General features: G+C 41.5%; 1 protein-coding gene across 3 annotated transcripts in view; it reads left to right on the top strand.

Moving 5' to 3' along the window:
• Nucleotides 1-15,038, top strand: part of LOC126334974 (transcription factor E2F6-like) — a 66,768-nt gene that overhangs the window by 26,335 nt on the left and 25,395 nt on the right. For all 3 annotated transcript variants that reach the window (XM_049997763.1, XM_049997764.1, XM_049997765.1), the window contains one exon: nucleotides 6,341-6,453. In XM_049997763.1, the coding sequence (XP_049853720.1) occupies nucleotides 6,341-6,453 (113 nt within the window). The remainder of the gene's footprint in view (nucleotides 1-6,340; nucleotides 6,454-15,038) is intronic.

The following is a 15,038-nucleotide window of genomic DNA, read 5'->3' as shown; positions in this document are numbered from 1 at the left end:
GCAGCCCGCCTCGGAATGCTTTGATATCTTCCTTCAATCTGATCTGGCGTGGAACCTAAACACAGTACTAAACAATAGGTTGCACCAGCATCCTACATGCAGTCTCGTTTACAGGTGAACCACCCTTTCCTAAAGTTCTCTCAGTTAACTGAAGTTGACCATTTGCCTTCCGTACAACAGTTCTCACATGTTGTTCCACATCATATTGCTTTGCAGCATTATGCCCAGATATTCAAAAGATTTGACTGTGTCAAGCTGGAGACTAGTAATACTATATTTGAAAATTAGTTCTGTTCTTCATACTCATTTACATTAACTTAAATTTTTCCACATTTAGGACTAACTGCCACTCATCACACCAATTAGAAATTTTGTCTAAGCTGTATTGTATCCTCCTACAGCCACTCAACTTCAACACCTGGCCGTACACCACAGCATCATCAGCAAACAACTGCAGATTGCTGTCCACCCTGTCTGCAAAATCTTTTATGTATATGGAGAACAAAAATGGTCCTATCACTCTTCTCTGGGACACTCTTGATGATACCCTTGTCTCTGATGAACACTTGACGTCGAGGACAACATACTGGGTCCTATTACTTAAAAAGTCTTCAAGTGACTCTCATACCTGTGAACCCTTTCCATGTGCTTGTACCTTCATTAACACCTGCAATGGGGCACCGTGTCAAATGCTTTCCAAAACTCTAGAAATATGGAATCTGCCTGTTGCCCTTCATCCATGGTTCCCACTGTATCTGAGAAAACAGCAAGTTTAGTTTTGCACAAGCGATGCTTTCTAAAACCGTGCTGATTCATGGACATAAACTTCTTATTCTCAAGAAAGTTTATTGTATTTGAACAGAGAATTTGTTCAAGGATTCTGCAGCAAACAGAAGTTAGGGATATTGATCTGTAATTTTGCGAGTCCTTTCTTTTAGCCTTCTTGTATACTGGAGTCACCTACGCTATTTTCCCGTCGCTAGATTAGGTGCCAATGTCATAGGTATTCTTTGTAAAATTGAACTGGGCTTATGTCCGGACACGATGATTGATTTTCTTTCAGACGTTTCGCTACTCCAGGTATACTTATTACTGTGTTATCCATAGGGGAGTCTGTCCGATGGTCAAATGATGGCATGTTTGGACAATTGTCATGTGTGATTGATTTCTTGAACGTGATGTGTGAAACTTTAACTTTCCTTTTCCTATCTTCAACTGCAGCACTAGACTCTGCAATAAAGGACTGGAAGGAAGCCTTAGACCCTTCTGTAGCCGGTGGCAGTGCAGCACACACTGGGGATGCGAATGCAGTGACTTCTAGAATATTGCTTGTAAACTTTTTCTTGTTCATTGTGCTGACTGGTCGAACTGGAGCATTCTGCAGTACTGTCAACACGTGCCATTTGCACTTCAAACTGCTTGCTTGTTGCAGTGCAAACATAGCAGGTTTCATGGAAGGATGTATATGCACCGAAGATTTGCTTCACATGTGTTATTTATTTATACCAGCGAATATGAAATAACACTTAGCCTGTGTTTCTCTGGCCCAACAATCCATTATGTTTATAACAATTTGTCTCCCATCACGAGATATTAAAACCCCATTGAGGACTGCAACAAAGATAACAAGCCATTTCACAACTGTTCACCGAATTTGACCTGTTAATAACGTTGCCACAAGGAGCAAATGGAGTAGCCTATAATGGGTTAGTCAGTAGAGGCACAATGTGTTGCAGATTCTATCTAGAGGCTCCGAACACAACTGTTAAGAGTAAAATTAACGCACGGTAGTGAAAGGTGCACGAGATATAAATTAAATCAAAGTGGAAGCTGCGGTCACTCCATTTGCTGTACATCTGTCACATCAGCCATACTTTGGAACAAGCCACCTAGTAAGCTTGCTGTTAATCACTCTGTATGCAAGAAATCACTGCAATAGTATGACGTCACTATGCTATCCAGCTATTGGCTACAGCTAGGAAGCAAACATACAAGATGCTATAATCCATCAGTTTTCTTCTTATTTCACCAATTGCACCATATAGGCTATAAATTTTTGCTATTTTTGAGGTGAACATGAAAGAGCCCTCAAAACGGCGTCTTTTAACGTTTAATTTCTGGTAATAGTGTGTTGGGAAAGGCTGAATTACATCGTACATCATTAGCAAAAGTGGTATTCTTTTTAATGATGTACCCTACAGAATTACTAGTTGCAGTACTCTCTTCTTTCTTAATAGATCTATTACTAACAAAGAGATAGAGGGGCTGCCAGTACTTACCTCAGCTCAGTACAGCCGATAGATACACAAACAGAACAGAAAATTTACATTCCTAGCTTTCGGAACTTTGTTCCTTCATCAGGGAAGTGGGGGGGGGGGGGGGGGGGGGGGAAGGAAAGTGGATTCAGTTACTCACAACCCAGGTTATGAAGCAACAGGGAGGGTAGCAAGGATGGAGGCATGATTGTCAGAGGGAAGCCAAAGATATTTTACTGTTAAGTACTGTGGCAGCTTCAAACCAAAGAGAATGCATGCAGAAGTAAAGAGGTATATAGTATAAAGATAAACACAACTATGTAGGATGAAAAGATGTGTGAATGGCTAAAGAGGAGAGGGGGGAAAAGGACAAAACTGAAGATTAAATGGGAGTGAGGTTGGTTAATGTAGGTTCAGGCCAGGGGTATGGTGGGATGAAAGGATGTGTTGGAGTGCAAGTTCTCATCTCCGCAGTTCAGAGGGATTGGTGTTGGGTGGGAGAAGCCACATGGCACGTATGTTGTAGCAGGTTCTTAGGTCCCTAGAATTATGCTGGAGGGCATGCTCTGCTACTGGGTATTGGACATCTCCTACAACGTACATGCCATTTGGCTTCTCCCACCCAACACCAGTCCCTCGTAACTGTGGAGATGGGAACTTGCACTCAAACACATCCTTTCATCCTGCCATTCCCCTGGACTAAACCTACATTAACCAACCTCACTCCCATTTAATCTTCAGTTTTGTCCTTTTCCCCCCTCTCCTCTTTAGCCATTCACACATCTTTTCATCCTACATAGTTGTGTTTATACTATATACCTCTTTACTTCTGCATGCATTCTCTTTGGTTTGAAGCTGCCACAGTACTTAACAGTAGAATATCTTTGGCTTCACTCTGACAATCATGCCTCCATCCTTGCTACCCTCCCTGTTGTTTCATAAACTGGGTTGTAACTGAATCCACCTCCCCCCCCCCCCCCCCTCTCTCACTTCCTGATGAAGGAACAAAGTTCCAAAAGCTAGGAATGTAAATTTTCTGTTCTGTTTTGTGTATCGGCTGTACTGAGCTGAGGTAAGTACTGGCCAGCCCCTCTATATCTTTGTTAGTAGTTGTCATCTTTATATGAGATTTTTCTTTAATAGATCTATTATATGGCATAAAATTTTGAAGTTTCTTTCTTGATTGTGTAAGGATTTGCAATTTGGTTATGTTCAGTTGACTTTAATAGTGTTAGTAAAATTGCTGCTTAAGAGGAGGAGAATGAAATTCTCGCTCTAGTTTTGGTTTATAGCAACTGTGCCTTTTAATACTGTATAATCCAGTTTTTATGGAATCCCAAATGTTTCATAGGCTAAGGCCTGTAAAGAAGTGGGTTTGGTTGGTACAGGGTGGTGATAGTAGTGATAAGCACAGAGAGGAGGTGAAAAGAGTCTTGTGCAGGGCTAAATGCATATTTCTTATGCAGAACAGCTCATGTACAAGGTCTGTTTAAAAAATTCTGCAACATTCATAATTTTGCATCAGTAGTTTGGTTTTTTCGATGAATGGTTCACACGTTTAAAAGGCCAGGCAGAAGTTAAAAATAACCCTCGTTCAGGATGCCATTCGCCGTCTGCTGATGAAGCTGATGTCAGGAATGCCAACAAAATTGTGCACGCCAATTGAAGACTGTCCAAGAGATTGCCGAAGAATGTAACATTTTGTTTGCCTCGTGTCATGAAATCCTTACATGCCATCTTGGAATGCATCATGTTGCCAAGTTTGTCCCATGAGTCAAGACCAGAAATACCTTCACCTTGCAATCTGTGTAGAGCTTTTGAACAGAGCAAATGAGAAAGAGATTTTCCTTTAGAGATTGGTAACTGATGATGAAATTTCGGTCTACGGTTATGATGTTGAGACCAAAGTTCAGTCTTCACAATGGGTCAGGATAGGTTCTCTAAGACCAAACAAATTTTTGTCAAGTCAGGTCAAATGTCAAAGCCATGCTGATAGTTTTCTTTTGATTTTGATGGATTGGTTCATCATGAATTCATGCCACAGGGACAGACTGTTGATCAATGGTACTATTGGCTTATGTTGTGACACCTGCTAGAAAATGTGAGAAGGAAACGGCCAGAAGTGTGGTGAGACAATTCATGTCTCTTGCGTCACAGTAATGCACTCGCACATTCATTCTTGTTGGTGTGCGACTATTGCACAAAAAAGAAATCACTGTGCTGCCTCATCCTCCGCTCTCTCCAGACCTGCCTCCTGTGATATTATGCTTATTTCCAAAGTAGAAAACCCTGTTGAGAGGAGGAATATCTGCAATGATAGAAAAGATAAAACAAAATTTGTAGATGGCGCTTCACATGATCCAGAAGGAGTGGTAGTAAGGCTGCTTCCAGAAGTGGAAATAGCTTTGGGATTGGTGTATCAGTTGTAAATGACAGTATTTTGAATGAGACCACGCACAATAAGTAAACGGTAAGTGTAGAAAAACTTTGTAGACAAACTTCCAGATTTTTTTTTTTTACAGACCTCATACACTGTTCTGCCAAAGACTGTAAATTACACAAAATGTGAGCACTCGGAGATTATAATTGCGCAGTGAAGCTAAAAATTGCAACGTTGTGTTGCCAATAGCAGTTGTGGATTGTCAGCATCTCCTCCCACATATCTCCCCCATCTGCAATGGCCTAAAATATTCCCTTAACTTCACCACCACGTGCACTGCAAGCCCTCTGTCTTTTGTGTCACTTATAATTCACTCTGTCATAGCGAATGTCAATAGGGAGAAAATGGGATGAACTCAGAAGTGAGATGTTGAATAAGAATGTAGACTCAAGTTAAACCTTACTGGGAAGAAACATAGAACCGGGAATTCTTAGCGTTGATCTTAAGACTTTTCTCAGGGGGCTACAAATTTGTGTAGAATCGTGAAAAATGTGAAAACGGTAAATGTAAAATCAAAGTTCCACTGTATAGAGCAATAAAACAATTTGTAATATAGATTGCCAGATTGAAACTAAATTTTTCCCAAGGATCATCTTATAAAAAGGTTGCCTCATATTCAGTGTGTTCTTGTACTTAGATAAATACGGTAATTTTAAAAAGACAACTTTCTAATAGTGAAACATATACTAGCAGTTGCATCCACATTACAACTGAAAACAGCTTTTCTTTGTATGTCACTGTTTTTATGCCATGTTCTGCTAAGTAATTTGGTTTTAGTATGCATTGTATCATTGTAATATTTTTACATTTTGTACCCATTTTATATTCCACCAAAATCAATATTGGAGAAGTAATGTTTATAGCTGTGGATGTTTTCTTACCAAAGATTTTCGGCAGTTATTTATATTACAGTTCTTAGATTTTGTCTTTTTCTTTAAATATTAGTAATCTGTACCCTTATCCTTCCAGGCAGTTTTGTTATATGGAGATAGAAACCAGATGTCAGATATGATTCATTTATTGTTAGATACAATCTTGAGACTGAGCATCTTCAGATATTTGTTCCTGATGGCAACACATTAACGTAGGCAATGGGTGTGTTTAATATTTTCACCATATTCCCGCTGTTGATTGTGGAAATTACTTATTCTTGTAATGGTTGACTGCTTTCTGGTGCCGATATAGACTGAAAACTGCATTTTGGTTATGTTATTCCAACAGGAATCTGGGCAATAACCACATTTTGACTCTCTCTCTCAATACCAGTTTAAGATGAATGTCATAATATTGTGTGGCAAAATGGAACTGATGCAAAGAGACTCTCAGAATGTACTGTTCCTTTTGCCATTCATGCTGGGAGAGCCACCATATATGCAAATTATTGTCGCAGATGTTCATTAGATTGCTATTTGTGACTTCTTAGTATTAAAATCACTCTATTTGTATCATAGTATGAATTGAAAATTAATTTTTGATATGATTATGGGGCATGTAACAATATGAATAATTCCCAGATTTGGCCTATATCCCTGCGACATGATTGTATTAAAATATTAGAAGAAAGTGTAATTTATTGACAGCCCTGTTAATGAATGGTAGATGTATAGTGAAAGTTTCTAATGCAAATTTCTTTTTCATTATGAAGAGGTGGCAGTATGGTTGGCAGTTCGGGGCTGTCATCTGCAAGTAAACTGCAGTGTGATATAGAAGACTTGGAAGCCAAAGAAAATGATCTTGATGCACTAATACAAAATGCTGGTAAGTGTATCATGTTAAGATGATGCAAGAATTGCAAAAGTATGTATTTAGTGCTTACTGTCAACATAATAAGTTAAACAGTGAAACACTATTTTTACAAATGAAAGACCTTAATCGTTGCATATTACACGTAACAAAAGTAATTGTATGCTTTTTAATTTTTGTTTCTGCCTTTTTAATACCACAGTTTTTAACTGTGCCACTGAAACATGTTTGACAGCCCACTTGTAGTTGACTATACTGTGATGGAGAGTTCACAGTAGTTGCCACTCCACAATGCAACGGATTGTCACTTGGTGAATGATGTCATTTTGGTGACATTAGTAGTAAACAAAAACTGGGGTCGAAGCTATACAAAAGCAGGCGGTTGTGCACTGACAGCACATTGTTTACATAGAAGCTGGCATCGTGATGACATCAATGCTGGAGCCTGCTTCTATTGCTGTGCTGTAATTTGTTCAAAAGACACAGAACCTAATGTTATTTGTTCATCAGTTGGCTTGAGGGCTTGTTGAGTGATGCAAATCACACTTAACGTGCCTGGCAGATGATTCATCGAACCACCTTAATAATAATTCTGCTATTCTAATCTCAAACAGCATTGGGGGGGGGGGGCTATATCTTTCTAATTTTCCTTATTTCATTATGATGATCGTTTGTCCCTATGTAAGTTGGCATCAACAGATACTGTCATATTCGAAGGAGAAAGTTGCTGATCGAAATTTCGTGAGAAGATTCTGCCATAACAAATGCTTCTGTTTTAATGATGTCCGTCTCAAATCCTGTATCCGGTCTATGACACTCCTTCCCCTGTTTCACAATAATACAAAACATACTGCCCTTCTTTGAACTTTCTCGATGTACTCTGTTAATTTTATATGGTAAGGAACCCATATCGTGCAGCAGTACTGTAAAAGAGGATGGATAAGCAAGTATCTTGCCACTAAGATGCAACATTTTGTTTGTTTTTCTTTACAATTTAATTTGTTCGTAATTGTATTTCTTAGGCATTTAGCTGAGTTTATGGCCTTCGGATTTGACTGATTTATCATGTAACCGAAGTTTAACGGATTCCTTTTATCACTCACGTGGATGACCCTACACTTTATTATTTAGGGTCAGTTTTTGTGCCTTACAGATATCTTTCCTAAATCATTTTGCAATTTGTTTTGATTGCTGATGACTTTACTAGACGATGATACTGTAGTTTATGTGCAAACAGGCTGACGGCTGCTCAGATCGTCTAATCATTTATATAGATAAGGAACAGCAGAGGTCCTATAACACTACCTTGGGGAATGCCAGAAGTGAGTTCTGTTTTACTCAATGACTTTCCGTCAGTTACTACTAACTGTGACATCTCTGACAGGAAGTCATGAATCCAGTCACATAATGAGACAATATTCCAAAAGCATTAAATTTCACAAGAAGCTGCTTGTGTGATAGTGACAAAAGCCTTCTGGAAATCCAGAAATAAGGAATCAATTTGAAATCCCTTGTCAATAACACTCTCAACACTTCGCGTGTGAAGAGCTAGTTTTGTTTAACAAGAATAGTGTTTTCTGCATCTGTGTTCACTGTGTCAATAGACTCTTCTCTTAGAGGTAATTCATAGTGTTTGAACACACTATATTTTCCACAATCCTATTGCATATCAATGTTAATGGTATGGTCCTGTAATTCTGAGGATTACTCTTACTACCTCTCTTGTATATTGGTGTGACCTGTGCATCTTTTCCGTTTTTGGGCACAGATCTCTCGCTGAGTGAACGGTTGTACTTATAGTTAAGCAAGGATTTATTGCATCAGCATATTCTGAATGAACCTAATTGGTTTACCAGTCTGGACTGGAATACCTGCTTTTATTGAGTGATTTAAGTTGCTTCACTTCTCCGAGGATACCTACTACTAAGTTACTCATGTTGCCAGCTGTTCTTGATTTGAATTCTGGAATATTTACTTTGATGTCTTTGATGAAGGAATTTTGGGAGGCTGTGTTTAGTAACTGTGCTTTGGCAGCACTGTCATCAATAGTATTTCCATTGCTATTGCACAGAGAAGGCATTTATTTTGTTTTGCTGCTAGTGTACTTTACGTATGACCAGAATCACTGAATTTTCTGCCAAGTTTCAAGACAGTTTTGTTGTGGAAACTATTATAGGAATCTCACATTGATGTCTGTGCTAAATTTTAAGCTTCTGTAAAACGTCGCCAGTCTTAGAGAGTTTGCATTCGTTTTAATTAGGCATGCGCTCTCTCTCTCTCTCTCTCTCTCTCTCTCTCTCTCTCTCTCTCTCTCTCTCTCTCTCTCTCTTCTCCCCCCCCCCCCCTCTTGCTTCTCTCCCCCTCGTTGTTTCTGTAACAGTGTTCTAACCCGTTTTGTGTACCATAGAGGATCAACTCTGTCGTTTGTTAATTTATTTGGTATATATCTCTCAATTTTTGTTGATACTATGTCAGTGGCCTGGGTATACAGAACTGTTAAACAGTGTGTGATGATTTTTTTTGTGTTTGAATTTTGAAGAAGTATATGTGTGCTACCATGTTTCTCAACTTGAAGCATTATTTGTATGTCACAGGACTCTGTTAAACATGTTCCCGATGGAGATGCAATACACATGGCTACCTTTGACCTAACATACCTTGTCAGTCGTAAAGGGAGTAAGAGTTGAGCATACTCTGTGCCACATGATGTAACTGAGTATTTCTCACATTAATATGAAAAGTAAATTACATTTACATCCATACTGTGCAAACCACCACAAGAGCAGAACAGAGGTAGCAGAGGGTATGTCCCATTGTACCAGGTATTAGGATTTCTTTTTATTTTATTCACATATGCAGCGTAATAAGAATGAGTATTTAAATGCCCTCTCCCTCCCCCCTCTCCCTTCCCCCCCTCCCCTCTCCCTTCCCCCCCTCCCCTCTCCCTTCCCCCCCTCCCCTCTCCCTTCCCCCCTCCCCTCTCCCTTCCCCCCCTCCCCTCTCCCTTCCCCCCCCCCTCTCCCTCCCCCCCCCCTCCCCTCTCCCTTCCCCCCTCCCCTCTCCCTTCCCCCCTCCCCTCTCCCTTCCCCCCTCCCCTCTCCCTTCCCCCCTCCCCTCTCCCTTCCCCCCTCCCCTCTCCCTTCCCCCCTCCCCTCTCCCTTCCCCCCTCCCCTCTCCCTTCCCCCCTCCCCTCTCCCTTCCCCCCTCCCCCTCTCCCTTCCCCCCTCCCCTCTCCCTTCCCCCCTCCCCTCTCCCTTCCCCCCTCCCCTCTCCCTTCCCCCCTCCCCTCTCCCTTCCCCCCTCCCCTCTCCCCTCTCCCTTCCCCCCTCCCCTCTCCCCTCTCCCTTCCCCCCTCCCTCCCTCTCTCCCTTCCCCCCTCCCTCCCTCTCTCCCTTCCCCCCTCCCTCCCTCTCTCCCTTCCCCCCTCCCTCCCTCTCTCCCTTCCCCCCTCCCTCCCTCTCTCCCTTCCCCCCTCCCTCCCCCCTCTCCCTTCCCCCCTCCCTCCCCCCTCTCCCTTCCCCCCTCCCTCCCCCCTCTCCCTTACCCCCTCCCTTACCCCCTCCCTCCCCCCTCTCCCTTACCCCCTCCCTCTCCCTTACCCCCTCCCTCCCCCTCTCCCTTACCCCCTCCCTCCCCCTCTCCCTTACCCCCTCCCTCCCCCTCTCCCTTCCCCCCTCCCTCCCCCTGTGTGTGTGTGTGTGTGTGTGTGTGTGTGTGTGTGTGTGTGTGTGGTAATTATTCTAATCTTATCCTCAAGATCCCTATGTGAGAGATACATAAGGGGGTTATAGAATATTTCTAGAATCATCATTTAAAGTAGACTTTCTCGGGATAGTTTATGTATATCTTCAGAGTCTTCCAGTTCAGTATGTCTGTGAAAGTCTCTTAAGTGTCAAAGTGACCATTCATGCTGCCGTTACTGCATGTGTTAGTCCTATTGGGGTCTCACACATCAGCAGTATTCTAGAACTGGTCACATGAGTGATTTGTAAGCAGTCTGCTTTGTAGATTGTTGACTGATTTGCACTTCCCCAGTATTTTGCCAATAAACCGAAGTCTACCCTATGTGATCATTCCATTTCATATCCCTACAAAGTGTTAATCAGGTATTTGTAGGTGTTGAGCGATTCATTGATATTATAGTCATAGGATGCAATGTTCATTTGTTTTGTTTCTCATTCTATGAAGTGCACGATTTTACATTTTTAATGATTTAAAACAAGTTTCCAGTCTTTGCACCACTTTGAAATATTTATGCAGCTTCTTTCAGCCAGTACTTAATCATCTGCAGAGGTTACTATTAATGTTGTGTGCAAGGTCATTGATATACAGCATGGATAGCAAGGGTTCCAACATTTCCCTACATCTGACGGTGACCCCCCTCCAAGATAACATCCTTTGTCGTCCCTACCAAAAAGCCCTCAATCCATTCACAAATTTCACTTGATACCCTATATGGTCACTTTTGACAATAAGTGTAGCCATAGTACTGGGTGTCTCTACCTCATTGCATTGATCCAAAGCTTCCAGTATCTCATATGGGGAAAAGTGGTAGTTGTTTCATATAAATATTATTTTCGGAATCCACGGTGGTTGGTATTGAGAATGTAGTTCTGTTTGAGATACTTCGTTATGTTTGAGCAGGGAATATATATTATAAGGTACTGCAACAAATCGATATCTAGGACATCAAGTGGTATTTTCTGTGGATCACTTCTACTACCCTTCTTATAGATGGGTGTGACCTGTGCTTTTTGCAAATATTGGGCACGGTTTTTTATTTTAGGGATTTAAGATAGATTATAGTTAGAAGAGGGGCCAATTCAGTATAAAACCTGGTAGGGATTCGAACAGGCTCTGGAGCTTTGGTTAAATCTGATAATCAGTTAATGCAGAACAGGGAATCAGTGATCATAACGCGGTTACTGCAGCCGTAAATAGAAATATTAAAGGTAGGAAGATTTTTCTCTTTAGCAAAAGTGACAAAAAGCAGATTACAGAGTTCCTGACAGCTCAACACAAGTTTTGTCTCAAGTGCAGATAGTGTTGAGGATCAGTGGACAAAGTTCAAAACCATGGTACAATATGCGTTAGATGAGTATGTGCCAAGCAAGATCGTGAGAGATAGGAAAGAGCCACCGTGGTACAACAACCGAGTTAGAAAACTGCTGCGGAAGCAAAGGGAACTTCATAGCAAACATAAACATAGCCAAAGCCTTGCAGACAAACAAAAATTACGCGAAGCGAAATGCAGTGTGAGGAGGGCTATGCGAGAGGCTTTCAATGAATTCGAAAGTAAAGTTCTATGTACTGACTTGGCAGAAAATCCTAAGAAATTTTGGTCCTATGTCAAAGCGGTAGGTGGATCAAAACAAAATGTCCAGACACTCTGTGACCAAAATGGTGCTGAAACAGAGGATGACAGACTAAAGGCCAAAATACTAAATGTCTTCTTCCAAAGCTGTTTCACGGAGGAAGACTGCACTGTGCTTCCTTCTCTAGATTGTCGCACAGTTGACAAAATGGTAGATATCGAAGTAGACGACAGAGGGATAGAGAAACAATTAAAATCGCTCAAAAGAGGAAAGGCCGCTGGTCCTGATGGGATACCAGTTCGATTTTACACAGAGTACGCGAAGGAACTTGCCCACCTTCTTGCAGCGGTGTACCGTAGGTCTCTAGAAGAGCGAAGCGTTCCAAAGGATTGGAAAAGGGCACAGGTCATCCCCGTTTTCAAGAAGGGACGTCGAACAGATGTACAGAACTATAGACCTATATCTCTAACGTCGATCAGTTGTAGAATTTTGGAACACGTATTATGTTCGAGTATAATGTCTTTTCTGGAGACTAGAAATCTACTCTGTAGGAATCAGCATGGGTTTCGAAAAAGACGGTCGTGTGAAACCCAGCTCGCGCTATTCGTCCACGAGACTCAGAGGGCCTTAAACACGGGTTTACAGGTAGATGCCGTGTTTCTTGACTTCCGCAAGGCGTTTGACACAGTTCCCCACAGTCGTTTAATGAACAAAGTAAGAGCATACGGACTATCAGATCAATTGTGTGATTGGATTGAGGAGCATGTCATTCTCAATGGAGAGAAGTCTTCCGAAGTAAGAGTGATTTCAGGTGTGCCGCAGGGGAGTGTCATAGGACCGTTGCTATTCACAATATACATAAATGACCTGGTGGATGACATCGGAAGTTCCTGAGGCTTTTTGCAGATTATGCTGTGGTGTATCGAGAGGTTGCAACAATGGAAAATTGTACTGAAATGCAGGAGGATCTGCAGCGAATTGACGCATGGTGCACGGAATGGCAATTGAATCTCAATGTAGACAAGTGTAATGTGATGCGAATACATAGAAAGATAGGTCCCTTATCATTTAGCTACAAAATAGCAGGTCAGCAACTGGAAGCAGTTAATTCCATAAATTATCTGGGAGTACGCATTAGGAGTGATTTAAAATGGAATGATCATATAAAGTTGATCGTCGATAAAGCAGATGACAGACTGAGATTCATTGGAAGAATCCTAAGGAAATGCAATCCGACAACAAAGGAAGTAGGTTACAGTACACTTGTTCGCCCACTGCTTGACTACTGCTCAGCAGTGTGGGATCCGCACCAGATAGGGTTGATAGAAGAGATAGAAAAGATCCAACGGAGAGCAGCGCGCTTCGTTACAGGATCATTTAGTAATTGCGAAAGCGTTACGGAGATGATAGATAAGCTCCAGTGGAAGACTCTGCAGGAGAGACGCTCAGTAGCTCGGTACGGGCTTTTGTTAAAGCTCCGAGAACATACCTTCACCGAAGAGTCAAGCAGTATATTGCTCCCTCCTACGTATATCTCGCGAAGAGACCATGAGGATAAAATCAGAGAGATTAGAGCCCACACAGAAGCATACCGACAATCCTTCTTTCCACGTACAATACGAGACTGGAATAGAAGGGAGAACCGAAAGAGGTACTCAGGGTACCCTCCGCCACACACCGTCAGGTGGCTTGTGGAGTATAGATGTAGATGTAGAGGTTTCTCCACATCAGTGACATTAATACTTACTCCATCTTTCCAGTGATACGAAAATTAAATTTGGGGCAATGCTCGTGTGTTTTCCTTTGTAAAGGAACATTTGAAAACAGAGTTAAGCATTTGAGCTTTTGCTTTGCTATACTGAGTTTCAGCTCCTGTCTCATTCTATAGGGACTGCACACTAGCTTTGGTGTTGCTAACACCCTTTTTATATGACGAGAATGTCTTTGGATTCTGTGAAAGGTCACTTGATGATATTCTGCTATGGTAGTTATTGAAGGCATTAAGCATTACTCTTTTGGCAGCCAAAAGTGTTTCATTCATCATGTGTCTGTCTATAACCTTATGCTTTGTTTTACGCTTCTTATGCAGTAATCTGTGTTTCTTTCAAAGTTTCTCTACAGTGACTGTATATGCGGGTACATACCTACCCAGTGCATGGTCAACTATTCTTTTAAACTTGAGCCAGAGTTCGAATATGTGCTTTTGCCTTGTACTGATAGTTTCAAGTTCCTCATTGAGACATGACACAGCTGATTTTTTATCTAGTTTACGGAAGTCTTTCTGCTTGTTTCAGTGGTCCTTTCTACTTTGATAATCATTGTTGCCACAACTGCATCATGGTCATTGATACGTTTCAGTGTGGACATCCTCAAATAAGTCAGGTCTCTTTGTTGCCATTAGGCCCAGTGTATTTTCTCCACAAGTGGGGTTCCTAACCATCTGTTCTAGGTAGTTTTTAGAGAAGGCATTTGTTTTGGAGTGTTTCTCACGATGTCTTAGTATGTCCACCACTAACGAAACTATTTTCCCAATTGATTGTTGTATGATTAAAGTTTCCACCAATGGTAACAGTATGATTGGGCAACTTATGTACAAGTGAACTGAAGTCTCTCTAAAGTTTTTGGTTGCATCAGAAGATTAGTGGTGGGCGATAGGATTCAATTATTTTATGCCCACCTGTCATTTCCCAAACAATCTTTGTGCAGCATCAGTTTGTCTCGGTGGATTAGAGTTTCTTCTCTACTGTGACAAATACCCCACTTCCATTTCCCTTTTGCTTATCCTTTCAATAAAAACTCGGATACTCTTCAAAAATTCATCAATTGCAGGTTTCAACCAGCTTTCTGTTTCTAGTATTGGGAGAGTTTGTTTTTCAGTAGTGCTTCAAATGCTGGCACGTAGTTTTAAATGCTTGAGCAGTTAACAACTAGGATTTTAATACTCTCACCTGTGGACTGTGGAAGGCCTTTCTTTTGATCTTGCACTGATACTTCTGGCTTTCGTCCAGCTGTCGTGCACCTGACCCATTTAGGGGCTGCGCACAGTTCTCAACATTATAGGACAACTCCAGGAAATCACAATCTCAATTGTTACAGAACCTTCAAAGTCTCTGTTTCAGTTTTTCCTCTTGATTTGGAACCAAGGGGCCAGGATCAGTTCTGATGACAAATTGTGAGCCTCGCTGAAACTCTATGCACAAGGCTGGTTTTCTCTGCCAGTCACTGGGATGACCCAAGTATTACCTTCGAGTCCAGACAACAGGCATCATTTGTTCCAACGTGTGC

This window comes from Schistocerca gregaria, chromosome 2 (genome assembly GCF_023897955.1).
Source record: "Schistocerca gregaria isolate iqSchGreg1 chromosome 2, iqSchGreg1.2, whole genome shotgun sequence".
Taxonomy (NCBI): domain Eukaryota; kingdom Metazoa; phylum Arthropoda; class Insecta; order Orthoptera; family Acrididae; genus Schistocerca; species Schistocerca gregaria.
The sequence above is the reverse complement of the archived record's forward strand: the minus strand, read 5'-3'. Positions and strand labels throughout refer to the sequence as shown.